This window comes from Pseudorasbora parva, chromosome 1 (assembly GCF_024679245.1).
Source record: "Pseudorasbora parva isolate DD20220531a chromosome 1, ASM2467924v1, whole genome shotgun sequence".
NCBI classification, from domain to species: Eukaryota; Metazoa; Chordata; class Actinopteri; order Cypriniformes; family Gobionidae; genus Pseudorasbora; species Pseudorasbora parva.
Genome location: NC_090172.1, coordinates 42,487,027 through 42,506,632, shown reverse-complemented (window position 1 = coordinate 42,506,632; position 19,606 = coordinate 42,487,027). Strand labels below are relative to the sequence as shown.

The following is a 19,606-nucleotide window of genomic DNA, read 5'->3' as shown; positions in this document are numbered from 1 at the left end:
ACAGGTAGGTACTGTAACATCTCCCAAACATAACCAGAAAGTCTTGTCGAGGCCTAGGACTAGGAGGTTTGTGCTGAGATGGGAGGTTGACACTTCAGTTTCTCACACTTAACTTAACCCCTGACCTGGTTGCCATGGCTTCACAGCTTCTGCTCTGCTCATGTAGGATAGCTCTAAGGAGGGAGAGTCGCGTCCTGAACCGAGGCACACATGGACAATGAAGAACGGTGAAGTGAGTTTAGGCCTTAACAATCCCTGACTGCTTGTACAGTGTACACTTTCCTGTGTCTTATATGCTTCTTGCTTTGGCTATGATGTTGGATGCCTGGATATTGATCCATGCTGCATGATGATGATGCAGTCTTGATTGATTTAATCCAGGGAGACACTCCATGGGAACTCATGTTCATACATATATAGTCGATACTCGATAGTTAATAATACTTCATGTTTAAGTGTTTCATTTTTTATTGTTTAGTGCAGTTTAGTTCTTTCTTCTCAATCTTAACTGTGGTTTGTCTTTCCCTGGGTACAAAGGAAACAAGCTGCTCTAACATTAACACAAGCATCACTTTGAAACACAACTCATCATACTTGTGAGATCTTGACACACTGCTACAAAGCATCAAGTGTTTCTCACACACACCGCACGCTACTCTATAGAATACTATGCCTACAAGGTGAGTGCGTCTTTCATGATTTAAAGTTCATAAGTTTGAAAATAAAAGGTAAGCATCTTCCATTCATAGGAAGTAGGAGAGGTATTTAACAGGTAACGTATAATATCTGAGATTTCAGATATCTGTAGTATCAATGTGTGTTTTGGCAAGTTTTATATTAGATCTTTCTCCATAACCTATTCGGAATTGGCTGGTTTTTCAGAGTTGAATGCGATGCAGATTGAAAACCACTGACCATTTTTAACAAGTGGTTTTGATTGGTCGATCAGGTGCTGACAGCCTCAGATGGGCGTGTCCATGTGGAGAGTACCAAAGGCCATTGCATCTTTACCATCGAGGGGGCGGAGCGTCAGGATGAGGGCGTGTACTCTGTCATTGTACGCAATCCTGCTGGAGAGGATACAGCTGACATTAATGTCAAAGTTGTTGGTACGCTTTATTAAACCTCATTACCGTGGGTACACATCCCAGCTGTTCTCCAGGAGGCTGTAGTCAGGCCCTAATTTCATTATGGGCCACGTTGCAACATGCTATTCTGCATGAACTCGGACAGCTCTATAAATGACTTAGAACAGCTCATGGCTGCTGGCACACTTCAGAGCTTCACTTTTGTTTTGGATAATAAAATAAAAGTCTTTCTGGACATTTATTATCACTCTGTGTATTACCATTATGAGGTTTGCAGTAAATTTAAATAAATAGCAGACTGCAGCCATTTGACAGCAAAATGGCTTTGATGTAACTGTATATAAGCTGTGCCACACTTTGACCCTTACGAAGAAATGGTCTGACTACATTTTTAATGTTTTACAGATGTGCCAGACCCACCTGAAGCTCCCAGAATCCTTAGTGTCGGTGAAGATTCTTGTATTGTCCAATGGGATCCCCCACTCTTTGATGGTGGTCAGCCAGTCATAGGTGACTTACCTAACAATATACATAGTTAATATTGTATCAACAGGAAATCTTGTTGACACCATCACACGTTCTTAAATCTGCAGTAGGTAACTTACCTATTTGTTAAATCGGTCATTATGTCCTGACAGTAACTGGCAAATGATAAGACAGATAATCTGTGAAAAAAATCAAGCTCCTCTGGCTCCTCCCAGTGTGTGCAAAGCAACTATTGAAACCTACTAATTTACTGGCTTGTCATGTTACTGAAATAATGTACTAACAAACCTTATTTAGCATTACATATCAATAGAATAATTACTTGCATACTGTAATGTTAGTTACCATGATATTATCTTACTAGCTATTTATTACTTATAGAAATATTGCAATGTCATATCGTTACATTGCATTTATTGCAAAATACATAATGTTTGGAGTAGTCAAAGTTTGTAGTCAAAGTATTGGCAGGCTATAGTCAATGTAAATCATATTGATGTTTCGTCCGTACCAGTAAAAGTGCCGTAACTGTTTATCCGCGTTAATGGCCGGCTCCGTTGTGATGGGGGGAGGAGCTGTGGAGGGAGGGCTGTAGCGCAGCAGAGAGCAAGGGGGAGTGTCCTGTGAGTTGTGCTTGTTCAAATTTTCAGGCTAAGTCAACATTTTCTAAAAACTCCCTACTGCAGCTTTAAGACCTAAGAATTAGATTTTCTTTTTCAACCTAGATATTCTGAAAAATGTATTAATAATATGGCAGAAAAATGTCCTTTTTCTGAAAATCCCCTTTTAAAAACAGTGTGTTCATATTGTCTTCTAAGGTTACGTCCTGGAAAGGAAGAAGAAAAAGAGCTATAGATGGATGCGACTCAATTTTGATCCTTATAAAGAGACAACATATGAGGCCAAGAAAATGATTGAGGGCGTGGCCTACGAGATGCGCATTTATGCAGTGAACGCCATCGGCATGTCACGCCCAAGTGCCGCATCCCAGCCATTTGTGCCAATTGGTGAGTTCCACTTCTTTGATTTATAACTTACTACTTCTATACCGGTATTAGGGACATATTTGTTTCCCCTGCTTTAAGCTTCTGTTACCGATGTTTAAATGTAATGGGTAGTGGCTGCTGTCCATTGGTCCATTCAACAGGTTGTGTGCTGTTAAAGTGGTCTGAAAAGGTCCTTTCAGTTTAAATAATCGACATCTTGATGTTCTTGCGTCCATTTTTTTCTTTGTGAGCTGCGTTAAAGGCATTGCTATCTGTGTAGACTGTTGTCCGTTACAAGGCAGCTGATTAGGAAACAATCCTTGGCATCCTCCTCTATAAATAATGGTATGTTAAAACTCTGCAAAGCTGTATCTATGGCATTGTCTAAAGAGAGGAGGGGGCAGGACAGTGCACTTTCTTTGTTGCTTGCCCTGTCGCGTCACTGTGGCCAAAGGAGAAGACCGCAGCAGGTGTTACAGAGCGGACACTTTTCAGGAGGCTCTACTTGGGAAAACATACCAGACTGTAGTGAACCAGAGGCAGAATGACCAAACCAATGCTCCCCAAGACTGCTGAGAAGAAGCCAGCCGAGGCACCACCAGCTGAGCCACCACCGGCCGATTTGGTGCCTGACGTCCCAGCAGAAACCAAAGTGCCAGAACCAGAGCCAGAAGCACCACCTCCAGAAGAACCTGCACAAGAGGCCAGTGCTGAAGCTCCTGAACCTGTAGCTGAGGAGGTGGCAGCTCCTGCTCCTCCAGAAGATGGAGCTTCTCCTGCAGAAGCAGAACCAATGGGACAGGAGGGAGTACCTGCAGAAGTAGCCCCCCCACCAGAGCCGGAACCAGAGCCTGAACCTGTTGGCAGTAGGCGTCTTTTTCTAACAATCTTTTGGGAAGCTTATTAATGCAGGGATTATATCCGTCTCCATGACATCTTTATATATTTTTTCATGGCTGTTTTGATCCGTCATTGTCATTAATTATTTCAAGAATCATGCACCGATGAATAGAGGAATTAAAACATAATGCAGTTTGATAATGCCTGTCCAAATGTAAATCACTGGCTATTGAGGGCATAACCATGTCTTGATCATTGACGGGGACCACATTTTTCCCCGCAATTCAAATTTGAATTCCTTTGGTCTGGTGATAGAATTTTTGTAAACCGTGTCAAAAGTTACAGGTTCTAATCTGCCCTAATTTTTTTCTTCTTTATTTAAAGATGTTTAGTGATTGTATATCAAGAGCATGGACACGTTTGTGTGTATTTTGTTTTGTGATTTCACCGGAAAGAATAGAGTCCCCGTAATGGCTTTAAGCTATAGACTGATGCGCTTGTTTCTATGGATGAGCCAAAAGAGAACCCAAACCCCGCCTACTTTGATTTGATTGGCAATCTCAATCATTTTTGCCATTGACAAGCATCAATAGCTTCATACCAGACAAAAATTGCAAGCTATTGTATTGGGCTTGGGCAATGATGTTGTTTTGTTGAACTGAGCATGTCGAATTTTACTAGTGTTTTTGTGTGAATGCATCCAAATGTTAGCAGAATTGTGCAGGAAGGAGGTGCATTGGCAATGTATGAAGCACAGCCCACCTCCAAAGTCACTTCCAAACCAAGCAGCTTTCTGTTGGTCAGCACACCAAAATTGTGTAGTCGACCTGAGTGCAATGCAAAATCTGCACACGGAAATCTATTGCCTTCAAGCAAAATTCCCTATTGTGCAAATTCCTACTAAAATGACAATATGAAAATATGCTGAACGATAGCAAACGTAACCACACCTTAAGGCCCGAATAAGTGTACCAAACCGAAGCCTGATCATTTTACTCCATTTATTTCAGGTTAAAAATCAATCGCCCTCATATTTACAGTGATAAACAGTTGTTTGCATTTCAAGGAAAAGTAACTGTATTCTACATAATGTGGCTAGATAAGAATAGACGTTCTTGGATTTGCTGCAAGTTCACAGTCTTCATAAATAAAGTTTGACCTGGGCATGTCATTGCTGCTTAAATATGGCACAAACATTTTAGACTTAAGCTTCCGTGCAAATCACAGTAGACAGTGTGTATACCTTCAGGAGGCCCTTACCACCACTGAACTAGTCAAACTCAGACTCATTTAAGCAATGTTGGTTATTCTTGTCAGTAATGAAAGGCGTACTGTGAAGTAGAGATGAACCTCACAAAAGGCTCATGAGGTTCGTGAGGTTGCTTCCAGTTTCCATGGCTGCTTGGCTTGTGACAATGCTATGTTCTTCTTACATTGTTCAGTGAGATTTTACTGGACACCATGTTGACAAGTCATCCAGCAAAAAGTAAAAATAGTCAAAAGTCTTTAGGACTATCTCTGTATTTGATGGATTAGTTACAGTATATAAATGGGACACAAGGGTTTCCTTGCAATCAGCTGGCAAAGCTAATCTTTAGTACAATATAATTTCAGAATGGCTTGGTGCAAAAATGCAAACCAGTTAATTGAAAGTGATAATGGAAAGACAAATGATATGGTGTATATGATATGCGCCAGGTGAGCTTCTCCAACAGTTTCACGATGCATTTACTCCAGCTGCCGATACAAAGCAAATGCTACTTGAACAAAACTTTAATCAGGAACATTTTAGTGGAATACCATCTCATTCTTATGAACTTTCTGTCTACAGCTCCTACCAGTGAGCCCACTGGCCTGTGTGTTGATGACATCAGTGATACCTCTATTTCGCTGAAATGGAGGGCTCCAGAGAGGATAGGCTCAGCTGAGCTTGAAGGCTACGGGGTTGAATATTGCAAGGAAGGCTGTAAGTTAGAGTCAAGCACTCATCTAAATTAGCAAACCTACAGATTCCATTGAAATTGCTTTAAATGTGTTTATCAAGCAACTACACTAATGTTGAAAATGTTGGGTTTGGTAAGTTTTTATTTAATGCTTAAACAGAAATATTGTGAACTATTATTACTTTTTTCTATTTTAATATGTTGTATTTTACAATGTAATTTATTTCTGGGATGCAAAGCTGAATTTTCAGCAGCCACTAGTCCAGTCTTCTGTCTAATACGCTGATTTGGTGATCAAGAAATATTTTGTCTTATCAGTGTAGAAAACATCATATTTTTTCTTTTTTTTCTTTCTTCAGGATTCTTTGAGTTCAAAAGAAAAGCATTGATTTGCAATATAACATTTTAGTAACTATGTAAATGTCTTCACTATAAAAAAATCTTCATTTTGATCGGTAGTGTAGCTACAGCCTAGTGACATTTGTATGAACATTAATCTCCATCAAACCAGATTCATGCTATAATGAACTAGTATTTATCTGTTGTTTTTAGCAATTCAGGTATAAAACATTATTTTTAATTGAATCAAAGTGATTTTTAGAATAAATCCTCCATATTCTGCCTGAAAAGTTGATTTCATCTCTATAGCTGATGAATGGATCCCTGCCTTTTCGGGTCTCACAGAAAGGAACTCTGTGATCATCCGTGACCTGCCAACTGGAGAGAAGATGCAGTTCCGCGTGAGGGCGTATAACATGGCAGGCCCAAGTCCTCCAGCCACGTTGCAACAAGCAGTCACCATCCGTGAAATCATGCGTGAGTTAAGCAGAGAATAATCTTAAAATGTTAGGCTAGCAGTAGCCCATTTTAAGGGCAACTTTTTGGATCCTCACCCTAGGGACAAGGCTGTAAGCATGTCTTGAATATTGGGGGGGGACTCATTTTTTTTAGAAAGCATAAAGAAATAGAACAGTAAAGGAAATTATAGGTCCGAGGGGCGGGATAAACGGTTGTCTGTCAAACTCCCTCTGCACGCGATAGGATAGCGCTACACCAACCAGAGCAACGAAGGTGAAGCAGAGCTTGTTGAAAGATTAAACATTCGCCGTATCCGGTCGGCTAAACTCCGAACACATCTTCCCTTTTTAAGAATGACTTCAGTGCCGTTCTTTGTTCTTTTCTCAGAGAAAAGCTTAACTCCAAGTCTTCCAGAGTCGCAGTCAAAGCTGATTCAAAAGACCGCCATTCGCCAGTTTCTGTGCTTACTAGAAGCACGCAAGCGCAACTTGGCCGTCGTCATTATGGCCCCGCCCGCCGACTTTATACACGATGTGATTGGCCCGTCCAGATTGTGAGGAATACAGCTCAGAAGGGTATTGAGAGTTCCTAGACGACACTTGCGGGCAGATTAAATTTGCTGCCGCTAGGGTGCGTCTAGATTTCTAGGCTAAGGGAAATAATCATTATGCATTAAAAAATGCACACATGTATTTTTATTTGTATGGCTAATTTGTCAAACCGTAAAATGTTTCTTGTCTCGTCACACTCAGAACTTAGTTTGCATCACTGGATGTTACTGTGGTTTAAAATTTCTGTCGTAAATGTTGTATTAAATATTTCACTATTTACACCTTTCACTCTCTTTCAACATTAAACTGGCGCTTCGCGTTGGAATTTACGCTCTACTGGAGTGAACAGTAAACTCCGCCTACTTTGATTGGCCATCTCAATCATTTTGACATTGATAAGTGCTGTTAGACCGCTGAGTCAGACCAGTCTAAAAATATTATAAACGTTTTGTCATCCTAACAACATACAGAGCGCTGCATAATAGAGTGCAGCAGTACAGTTTGTCCCCCTCAATATCTATGGTGTCCTAGGATACAAAACACAGCGATTCGTTTTTGGACAGTATATGGACTGCTAGAGTTCAATGTTGATTCAATTCAGTTTAGTAACAGTGTCGATGGGGGAGGGTGCAGCTCTTCTCAGTCCTACATATTGGCCTATTCTTTCCTTATAGATTGTGTTGTTTACAGACGTGATATGTTACTACACATGAGTCTACTTGATAATGGACTGAAACTAAGTTTATACATGAAAATGTTCAGACAAAAAAAGCTTTATTTTTAAGTGACGATCCATCTATTGCTTCACATCAGTCTAGTCTTTTGAAGGAAAGTATATGGAGAAGGGTAAGATAGGCTATTATATTAATGAATCAATTTCGTCCTCTTATTGCAGAGCGGCCCAAAATCTGGCTTCCCCGCAACCTTCGTCAAACCCTCATCAAGAAAGTAGGAGAAACGATTAACCTGGTAATCCCCTTCCAGGTGAGAGAAGTCATCTTTCAGATTGTGTTTGTAACATGCAAATACAGTACCTAACAAAATTGTGCCGCAGAACATGTAAATAATTCATTTGAACCTCTTTCAAATGCCAACAATTTAGATTGATTTCTGGGCAGGCATCCTCTGCGATGAAAAGATCCAGCAAAGTTCTGTTTCGCTGTATCCAGCAGCAGTATTTGTCACAGTATGAAACCATTGGCTGTCCTTGTTTTGATGCAGATTTTGACCTCCAACTGTTTCCATCAGCTACAGCTTCAGTGTTTGGCTAGACTGTAACTTGTCCACTTGTCTGTTTACAGAGCCCAGTTTGTGAAACATAGATCTTCATCCTCTCACTCTATAAATAAATACACTGAGCTCTATGGCTGAAATACAATGAAGGAGGCTGCATACAGATGGCAGTCAATGACACAAGTCTAAACAGCAGCTGTAACACCCCTGTAGGGAACTAGTGCCCAAAACATATCCATCCATCCATTTTTGAGATAACATAAGTACTTGTTTTATGTTTCTTGTCAGTAATAAATTTAGTTATGAGATGACACATTCTTCTTTTAGGGTAAACCACGACCTCAAGTAACCTGGACAAAAAACAACGAGCCTCTGGACCCTAAGCAGGTCAGCATACGGAACAGCGACACTGATACCATCCTCTTCATTAGGAGATCCGAGAGAAAGGATTCTGGGAACTATGACGTTCAAGTGCAAATTGAGAATGTGGAGGACAAAGCCAGTGTGAATATACAGATTGTTGGTAAGTTACTAGGACCTTGTTTTAGGTTGTATTTCTGTCCAAATTTGACACAGCTGTCCAAGAATAACATGTAGGAAGTGCAATGTTCCAAGTTTACAGTAACGGAATGTGTTTTCTTCTATATAGCACTTGTGTCTTTGTTTGTGCCAGTAAATATATAAACACATTTCGTTCTCTTCTACTGTTAGACCTGCCAGGTCCACCTCTAAATTTAAAGGTGGTGGATGTTTGGGGCTTCAATGTTGCCCTGGAGTGGAAGGCACCCAAGGATAATGGCAACTGTGATATCACTGGCTACACCATCCAGAAAGCTGACAAGAAAACCATGGTAAACCCAAACCTGTAAACTAGGTTTTTAAAAAAAAGTAACCGTTATAAATTTTATTTTAAAAAAATGACTGCCTACCTGTTCTCTTTGATATTGAATTATACATACTGTATGAGAGCTCTGATCCTCTGCTGAGCGTTTCAGGCAATCCATGTTTTTCCAACTTTCTACCTGCAAAAGTGCCCTGGAACGGCAGTCAAACTTGTGACTTCCCACCCGTGAACTCGTGCTAGATCTCTGATGCCACATAGCCTGCGAAACAACAATGGCAGCCCCTACGCAAAGCATCTTTGGTGATTAGAAATGATTGTAAATTAGCATAAGCCCCATACGGTCCGTCATGCTTTGTTTATATCTAGGTAGACAAATAGTGTTCCTTTGCCTGGAAAGCTTCAAAGCCGCGATTCGTGGTATGAATTCGGAACTTACAAGCTCAAAAACCTGCCTGGAACGCAAAATTAGTACCTAATCAAACTCGATAGAGTTAGTGGGTTCGTAAGCCTCCCCACGCTGAGAGCCTGCCATTGTCTATCTAAAGCAGCTAAGCGTGTGATCACTGTAATTGAGTAATGTATGTACACTATTCATCAGTGGCACAGCATTTCAGGGACACTCTGAGTTTATGGCCTCTTTTGTGACATACAGTTGGCCAGTGGCAATTGTGGGCCAGAGGAACAACATCCAGAACATCCAGTACCCAAAGTTCCAAAACGACCCCTACCGCACACTACTCTAGAGCACCTGTGCCCCCTTCGGTGCAGGCATGCTGTAATCTTAGCCAACGGCCTTGCCCTGATTTAAGTGCTGTCATTATAGTGCTCTCTTTACCCCTTTGTACTCTTGAGCCACTAAAGTTAGCCGCTAAATAAAAAGCACCCGGTTTGGATTTCACCTCACATTGTTACTAGAGCCAGTCTATTCCTCTCGCTGTGTCCAGAGCAGCAGGCAGGAAGACAACGAATTATCAGGTTTCACAGGACAATCTCAATCAGAAATCGGAGATGCTCTGCTGCTAAATATAAAAGCACTTTAGGCTGCAGGACTTGGGGCACATTCATAGGCAGGCCATTTACCTGCTTCTACATCTACTACTCCCACGGACATAGTAATGACACTTCGGCTTAATACATGTGCTAAGCGATCGTGTTTTCCCCATTGACTATAACAATGGACAGAATGATTTTACAGTAGTTCAGGCATCTGAGAGCCATGTGACAATGTTTTAGATTAGCAAGGATGATTTGTGACATAGAGTAGACAAACTGTTTGCTGGTGACCATGCATGACAAAGTGGTTTAAAATCAACATACAGTTTTTTATGCCCATTTGTATAGGCATAATTAAATAATGAATTTACTAAGGTTTCAGCTTTAAAATAAATTACGCCTAGTACATTTCTGAATAAACAAATGCAACATGAAACGTGTACAAACTGTTAAATCCAATGCAACCCCCACCCTACAATTAATAAAATAAATAAATATTATTAAAAAATAAAATAAAAATATTTTAAATACACTAATTTTCAAAAATTGTGCGCTTGGTAAGATTTATTTCATGATTTTGAAATAAGTGGCTTTTAAGTGTCAAGACTGCATATTTGATTAAGAATACAGTAAAAGTACTAATATTTTGAATATTGCAATTTAAAAGTTTTCCATTTTTATATATTTTAAAATAGAATATATTCCTGTGATGGCAATAATTATTCCAATCTTCAGTGTCACATGATCCTTCAGAACTTGTTTTAATATGCTGATTTGGTGCTTAAGAAACATTTTTCATTAATATCAGTGTTGTAAACTGTCGTGCTGTTTAATATTTTTGTGGGAATTGTAAAATTTTAACTAACTATTCATTAATTTATTTAAAGGGGGGGTGAAACACTCAGTTTCAGTCAATCTCATGTCAATCTTGAGTACCTATAGAGTAGTATTGCATCCTTCATATCTCCGAAAAGTCTTTAGTTTTATCATATTTATAAAAGAAATATGGGCTGTACCGAGTCTTTCCGGAAAAAACCGAGCGCCTGGAGGCGTATCGTGTGGGCGGAGCTAAAGAATGACAAGCGCGCAAAGCGGTGACGTCCTCAAGCGTGGAGAAACCCATGCTATCTCAGCTAATACAGATAATGATCCACAATCAAATCTGAGGCTGAAATAAATTGAACAGGAGAAACGGCAACATCAGGATATATGTCTCTGTGGTATGTACTGTATTTAGGGGCCTTTGTGTGTCTTTACGCGCAGTTTATGAGGACATGATTTCGTTTATGGACTATTGTATGTGACTAACGTTAGACCTTAGAGGTAGCAAGCAAAACGGTTTTGCACGTCAGAGTCAGTGTAACAGAACAACAATGGAGTAACCGTTAGCGCATTTGAATGACGAAGCACGCGATCGTATCGTTTACTGATGTTTACTCATGCGACGGTAGCCAATAGCAGAGACATTTGATGTTGATTTACTCACCGGCTGCTTCCAAAGCAGGACCGCTCTGTCAAAAACACACTTCTTTGGTATGATTTGGTGAAGTCCTGTGACAGCAGTGACCGTGGAATCCACTTTGCGACGCGACTGAAGCGATGCCTTGAAGCTTCCCGTCATTTCTGCGTTCAAATCGGTTCAAATGCAGCGCTGCCTTCCCGGAATGCTGTGCTGAAGCGTTGAAGTCGCTCGACGTCACCCATAGGAATAAAGTGGAGCGCGGCGCGTCATAAGTGTTCACGGACGACTGGCTCTGCACCTGAGAGACTGTTTACGCCGTGCATTTCCTCTCTCTCCCTCTAGTTACGCGCGCGCGCACCCTACCGGGAGAAGAGCCCGTACAGCCCATACAAGGACCTTCCGATCTATTTAACGTCAAGTAGACCCATACTCGAAAAAAACTCGCCGAAACTTGTGAGAAACCGGAAGGAGTATTTTTAACACAGAAATACTCCATCAAACGTCCAACATTAGTTTTTGAAACTTTGTCTATGTTTAGGATGGGAATCCAAGTCTTTAAAGGTGTAAAAAGCTCAGTATGCATGAAACAGCATTTCACCCCCCCTTTAATGCATCTTTGCTGGATAAAGGCATGGGCGTAGATTACGCGGGGGACGCGGGGGACGTGTCCCCCTCACTTTTAATAAAATGTATTTTCGTCCCCCGCACTTTTACTGGGTCTCACCGATCCTAGTCGACCCGCTCCGAGCGGGATTCGAACCTGCGCGAGGGCGGGCAAGTTAACAGGGACGCTAAAAAACAGCTTTCTCTAATCTCGTTTGAGAGCGCGCTTCTTGAGGTCACGGGCTAATGTATTTACATAGAAACCAAAGTGAATACATCAAGATTTAAATTCAGAGACAAAAAATTATCTATGCAGGACCTGTAATTTTATTCGAATCTAAATATGAGGAGGGCGCTCTCTCACAGAAAGTCCAAAAGCGGATTCGTAGAGGTAATACCTCTGGAGCTGTATACCTCAGCTATAGCTGAGCGATGAAACGTGACGACGACAATCAGACGAGTGCGACAATATATGCTTTATGTGTGTTTTTCAAGTCATCTCAATGTAGGCTATTTATTGACAAGCTATATGAATAATGCAGCTTTTAATGTTTAGTATCTTCTGCTCACCAAGGCTGGATTTATGTAATCAAAAATTGTTAAAACAGTACTATTTTGAAATATTATTTCAAATTAAAACAGCTTTTTTCTATGTGAATATATATAGTAATTTATTCCTGTGATCAAAGCTGAATTTATAATCATTACTCCAGTCTTCAGTGTTACAAGATCCTTCACTAATCGTTATAATCAAGATATAATAATCAAGATATAATCAAGATATAAGATATAAAAAATTATTTTATAATCAAGAAACATTTATAAATATTATCTGTGTTGAAAACAGTTGTGCTGCTTAAAAATGTTGTGGAAACCACGATAGCCTACATGTTATTTTTCAGGATTCTTTAATGAATAGAAAGTTCAATGGACAGCATTTATTTGCATTTATTAAATACATTATCTTTTTTAATATTAAAAATATCACTTGTGATCAATTTAATGCATGCCTGATCAATAAAAGTAATAATTTCTCTCTTTTTTAATTTTACCACAAATGTTTAGATGGTTTCCACAAAAATTAAGCAGCACCTTGAGCAGCAAAACTGATAATAATCATAAATGTGTGTTGATCATCAGATCCTCATATGAGAATGATTAGTGAAGGATCATGTGACACTGAAGACTGGAGTAATGACGATAAATTCAGCTTTGATCACAGGAATAAATGACACTTTACTATATCTTCACATGGAGAACAGCATGGTTTACATCAGAATATATCTATATTTTTTTACATTGCATAAAATCTATGGAATCTTAATGCACAATTGTTTGTAGTATATAAACCAATCATAAAATTGGCATAAAAATAGGAGAATAATATTATAGATATTAATTAGTGGTTATTGTTCAGCAGTGTATTTGATATCTTGCCCAATTAAAAGCAAGAGATGTGATAAATTATATTGGTCCAAAACAAAAAAAGGGGGGGGGGGGGGATTACGACATTTCTGTCCCCCTCATTTCTGAAAAGATGGCTACGCCCCTGGATAAAGGTATTAATTTCTTTAAAAAAAATTATATTTTAACAACCCCACACTTTTGAACGGTAGTTTATGTATCTATAAATATATTGTTTTATGGATATCTTTGTCATAATGTTATTGTCTAGTAGTCAGTTTCAGAGAAGAACAGATATAGCTTTTAATCACAGTAAAGTGTGTCTCACAATGTGGTACACAATATATGACTATGTTTATGTGTTTTTTCTTTTCTTCGCAGGAATGGTACACCGTGTATGATCAGTATCGTCGCACTAATTGTGTGGTATCAGACCTGATCATGGGGAATGAGTATGTGTTTCGTGTGTATGCCATAAACATGGTGGGTCTCAGTCCGGAGCCTTGCCTTTCCAAAGACAGTGCCTACATCCAGAAAACAGGTGACCATTTGGGCCCAGATACAATAGCTTATCATGTCTGCTCATTAGTATGCAGTATAGATAGCAATAGCAATTTCTGCTAGAATTTGGTGGTTAGGCTGTTAGTATTTGAAGTCTTTGTAAATCCCATGTGGCTGACCCAGCTGTCCTGATAAAATGTTTTGGTTCTCTTTACAGGCATTGTGTACAAGCATCCTTCCTACAAAGAGCATGACTTCTCTGAGGCTCCCAAGTTCACACATCCTCTCATAAGTCGCTCAGTTATATCTGGATACAATGCTACACTTAGCTGCTCTGTAAGAGGCATCCCCAAGGTGAGCATGTGTGACCTTAAAGGGTTACTTCAGCGATTTAGCATATTTTGTGGCCAGAGGCTAAAGATTACAGCCAGTAAAAGGGGCTATATCCGCATGTTTTCAACCCATCCATGGGGGGTGGGATCTCACTCTCACAGCACTTGGCTCAGGCAGCTACACGCATTCATGTAAACGGAGCGGCAAAGTGAGTTTCAACATTTCGAAGGAATTCCTATTAAAGTTAAGCTTCCAAAGGCATGAGCTGAAAATGGTACAGACTAAACACACGCTGTGTTTGTATGCCACAGCCACAATTACCTCAACTCTCATCACGAGAGCTCATTCAGCTCATTCATCACGATGAATGTAATCTGACTCCTGCTGCGTTTGTGCCGTAACACTCATTCGGCGGCTCACTCACATTATATTGAACATACATGTTCAGTTTTTAATTGTAGTGTCTGTTCTCTAACTGAACTGATTTTATGAAAATGAACGCAGTGAGAAAGTGATCCAGTAATCCAGTAGCGGTGGCTTTGGGAGTGGCCTCCAGCAAAGCAAGTGCATTCTCTGAGTTGTCTTTCATCCCCATGAGTGAAAAATACATTTTCTGTATTTTCTCAGTCTAGAAGGCACCAAATTCAAAAATAATTTCACATTTCTATGTTACATTAATGACCCAGTTTAAATACAAAACTTAATGCTAAGTCACTGAAGTAACCCTTTAATATCAAGGACTATGCACTACCCTTACAAAAAGTAAGATTAGTATACTTTTTTAAAAACTAAAAATAAGAAAGTATACTTTTTCTACTTTTTATGTTCTTCTCAGAAATATACTTTATGTACATCTAAAAAATATACTTAAAATATAACTTAAATATACTTGACTTATGCTGACAGAAAAGTCGAAGTATTTTAGCCTATACTTGTACTCAATCTTTTGATCAAAATATACTTTAAAAATATAATTAGTATTCAAAGTATACTTGGATTGTAATTGTGTTTAATCTTTTGATTGAGTAGGCTAAATATATTTTTTACTTAGTTTTACATACAGTCTTAGGGTTATTTCACACAAAAAATAAAATTAGATGTTTATCTGCTTACCACCAGTAAGTGGTACTATAGGTGTATTTGTTTCTTCAGTAGAACACAAATGAAGATTTTTAACTCCAACTGTTGCTGTGTGCCAGTCATATAATTATGGTGGCAGTAGTGCAGCAATACTAAATTAATCCACAACACAACGGAATTAAACCACAATGCAACTAAACCGCACACAATGGAAACGAGCCACAACACAACGGAAACAAGCCACTAAACAACGAAATCACCACAACACAACGGAAACAAGCCACAACACAACGAAATCACCACAACATAAAGGAAACGAGCCACAGCACAACGAAATCACCACAACACAACAGAAACGAGGCACAACACAACAAAATCACCACAACACAACGAAATCCCCACAACACAAAGGAAACGAGCCACAACACAACGAAATCACCACAACACAAAGAAATCACCACAACACAACGAAATCACCACAACACAACGAAATCACCACAACACAAAGGAAACGAGCCACAACACAATGAAATTACCACAACACAACGAAATCACCACAACAAAATGGAAACAAACCACAACACAATGGAACCGAGCCACAAAAAAAAAACGGAAACGAGCCACAACACAACGAAATCCCCACAACACAATGGAATTGAGCCACAACACAACGAAATCACCACAACACAACAGAAACAAGGCATAACACAACGAAATCACCACAAGACAATGGAAACAAGCCACAACACAACGAAATCACCACAACACAACGAAATCACCACAACACAACGGAAACAAGGCACAACACAACGAAATCACCACAACACAACAGAAACGAGCCACAACACAACGAAATCACCACAACACAACGGAAACGAGCCACAACACAACAGAAACAAGGCATAACACAACGAAATTGCCACAACACAACAGAAACAAGGCATAACACAACGAAATCACCACAAGACAATGGAAACAAGCCACAAACAAACGAAATCGCCACAACACAACAGAAACAAGGCATAACACAACGAAATCACCACAAGACAATGGAAACAAGCCACAACACAACGAAATCGCCACAACACAACGGAAACAAGGCACAACACAACGAAATCACCACAACACAACGGAAACGAGCCACAACACAACGAAATCACCACAACACAACGGAAACGAGCCACAACACAACGAAATCACCACAACACAACGGAAACGAGCCACAACACAACAGAAACAAGTCACAACACAACGAAATTGCCACAACACAACGGAAACGAGCCACAACACAACGGAAACGAGCCACAACACTATGAAATCGCCACAACACAACAGAAACGAGTCACAACACAACGAAATTGCCACAACACAACGGAAACGAGCCACAACACAACGGAAACGAGCCACAACACTATGAAATCACCACAACAAAACAGAAACGAGCCACAACACAACGAAATCACCACAACACAAAGGAAACGAGCCACAACACAATGAAATCACCACAACAAAACGGAAACAAACCACAACACAACGGAACCGAGCCACAACAGAACGGAAACGAGCCACAATACAACGAAATCACCACAACACAATGTAATCGAGCCACAACACAACAAAATCACCACAACACAATGGAAACGAGCCACAACACAACAGAAACAAGGCACAACACAACGAAATTGCCACAACACAACAGAAACAAGGCACAACACAACGAAATCACCACAACACAACAGAAACGAGCCACAACACAACGGAAATGTGCCACAACACAACAGAAATGAGCCACAACACAACGGAAACGAGCCACAACACAACGGAAACGAGCCACAACACAACGGAAATGTGCCAAAACACAACAGAAACGAGTCACAACACAACGGAAACGAGCCACAACACAACGGAAACGAGCCACAACACAACGGAAACGAGTCACAACACAACAGAAACGAGCCACAACACAACAGAAACGAGCCACAACACAACAGAAACAAGCCACAACACAACAGAAACGAGCCACAACACAACAGAAACAAGCCACAACACAACAGAAACGAGCCACAACACAACAGAAACGAGCCACAACACAACAGAAACGAGTCACAACACAACGGAAACGAGCCACAACACAACGGAAACGAGCCACAACACAACGGAAACGAGCCACAACACAACAGAAATGAGCCACAACACAACAGAAACGAGTCACAACACAACAGAAACGAGCCACAACACAACAGAAACGAGCCACAACACAACGGAAACGAGCCACAACACAACGGAAACGTGCCACAACACAACGGAAATGAGCCACAACACAACGGAAACGAGCCACAACACAACGGAAACGAGCCACAACACAACGGAAATGTGCCAAAACACAACAGAAACGAGTCACAACACAACGGAAACGAGCCACAACACAACGGAAACGAGCCACAACACAACGGAAACGAGTCACAACACAACAGAAACAAGCCACAACACAACAGAAACGAGCCACAACACAACGGAAACGAGCCACAACACAACGGAAACGTGCCACAACACAACGGAAATGAGCCACAACACAACGGAAACGAGCCACAACACAACAGAAACGAGCCAAAACACTACAGAAACGAGTCACAACACAACGGAAACGAGCCACAACATAATGAAATTAAACCACAACACAAAAAAAAACTAAACTATAAAATTGTTATGTTCACTTAAAGGGTTACTTCAGCAATTAGCATATTACACTTTTAGCTTGGCCGTCCAAATTAGTCCAATTTAGCAATGACTTTCGTGGCTATCAACGTTTCTTTAGCTATCCAACACATAATTTTAAATAGGAAACGTCACAAAAAAAAAGATGTTGTCAAGTGATGGAGCCAAACGCACATGATCATTGTCTTAAGGTGAGTTAAAGATAATATAGCCTACATAAAATAATGCACACTATTGATGCGTTTCTTCTTGATACTTTTATGATTTATGGTTAGTTTAATAAACACATGGTGGGAAACCAAATCTATTTATTGCAATAATATATACTGTTAACCCCTAACAGTTAACAATACCTTCAATTAAACTAAAGCTAGCATGGAGGAAGCCTATAATTACAAACTAAAGGCGCTGTGATTGTTTCCTATTTCTAAAGTAGGCTAAGCACTAAAATACATGTGTGTGACAAAGTTTCTGCGACAACTGTCTGACGCGGTGTATTAAGTGTACTCATGGATCGCTTCATTTCATTCACTCATTGCTTATACTCAACTGCCATGCACTTTAGATGAGCAATTCAGTAAACATTCCGTACACAAGAGCGATTTCGGACACAGCAACAGAGTCGACACCGAGAGTCGATTCCTGTACTGGAGTCAACTCTGACTCTGGGGCTATTCAGAGTCGAGGAATCGACTCTTTTGGAGTCGACTGCAGCCTCAGGCATTCATGTTTAAACGGTGCGGCCAGCAGAGCAAAGTAAGTCTTTCAACTTCTCAAACTAATTCCTATCAAAGTTAAGCTTTCAAAGGCATGAAGTGAAAACACGGCAGACTGAACATGCGCTGTGAATCTATGCTGCGGACGCGTTTACCTCGGCTCTCATCACGAGCTCATTCACGAGCATTCTGGGAATTGTAGTCTTTCATCCCCATAAAATACGTTTTCTTTCTTTTCTCAGTCTAGAAAGCACTATATAAAAAAATTATTTTACATTTCTACTACATTAATGACCCAGTTTAAATACAGATTCATCTTCCCAGCGCTGAAGTACTCTTTAAAGCTACACTGTGTAACATTTTTTAGTTTATTCTTAGCTAAAAACACTTTTCGCTTTTTGCGTTTTAACACTCGATGGCCCTCATGAACGAGGTCGAACTGGAAGCCATGTTAATCTTGGATTAAATCGGCCACCGTAGGAGTTAAAACGAAATCGGAATTGAGAGGAACAGAAACTAATATTCACTGGATTGTCATATACCTTTACACCGCTAGATGGGGGAAAATATCATACAGTGTAGCTTTAAAGAACTTACAAGTACACTTGCAGTATAAATTATTAAGCTAGTAGTTTACTGAGTACAATTAAAAGTGTACTTTCATAAACAAAACAAAAATACTACTTTTATTAATTAAAATAGTTAACTAATAGTATACTTCTAAGTTCACTTGTAGTACTGTTACACTTTTATACTTTTTCATATTAAAAGTGAGCCAATTTAGTCCCAAGCAGTATTGAAATAGAACACTTTAGAAGTTCACTACTATATTTACTTACTACATAAAGTAAACTTAAAAATATACTTGAACATTACTTAAGTATACTTTATAAAAAGTATACTGCTTTTTTGTAAGGGCATATATCCAAAAGTATGAGCACACCTTAATATCACACTCATTTGGGCTGTATCATTTAATTTCAAAATGAAATGAATGTAACTGCAGGGCTCCAGATTTGGGGCAGAAAGG

The 19,606-nt window shown here is 39.8% G+C and overlaps 1 protein-coding gene across 1 annotated transcript in view; it reads left to right on the top strand.

Moving 5' to 3' along the window:
* Positions 1–19,606, top strand: part of mybpc3 (myosin binding protein C3) — a 45,833-nt gene that overhangs the window by 21,254 nt on the left and 4,973 nt on the right. The window contains exons 20-30 of the mRNA XM_067441392.1: positions 167–232; positions 950–1,109; positions 1,494–1,598; positions 2,393–2,581; positions 5,232–5,366; positions 5,992–6,159; positions 7,588–7,676; positions 8,253–8,448; positions 8,637–8,776; positions 13,613–13,772; positions 13,950–14,086. Coding sequence (XP_067297493.1) covers positions 167–232; positions 950–1,109; positions 1,494–1,598; positions 2,393–2,581; positions 5,232–5,366; positions 5,992–6,159; positions 7,588–7,676; positions 8,253–8,448; positions 8,637–8,776; positions 13,613–13,772; positions 13,950–14,086 — 1,545 coding nt within the window. The remainder of the gene's footprint in view (positions 1–166; positions 233–949; positions 1,110–1,493; positions 1,599–2,392; positions 2,582–5,231; positions 5,367–5,991; positions 6,160–7,587; positions 7,677–8,252; positions 8,449–8,636; positions 8,777–13,612; positions 13,773–13,949; positions 14,087–19,606) is intronic.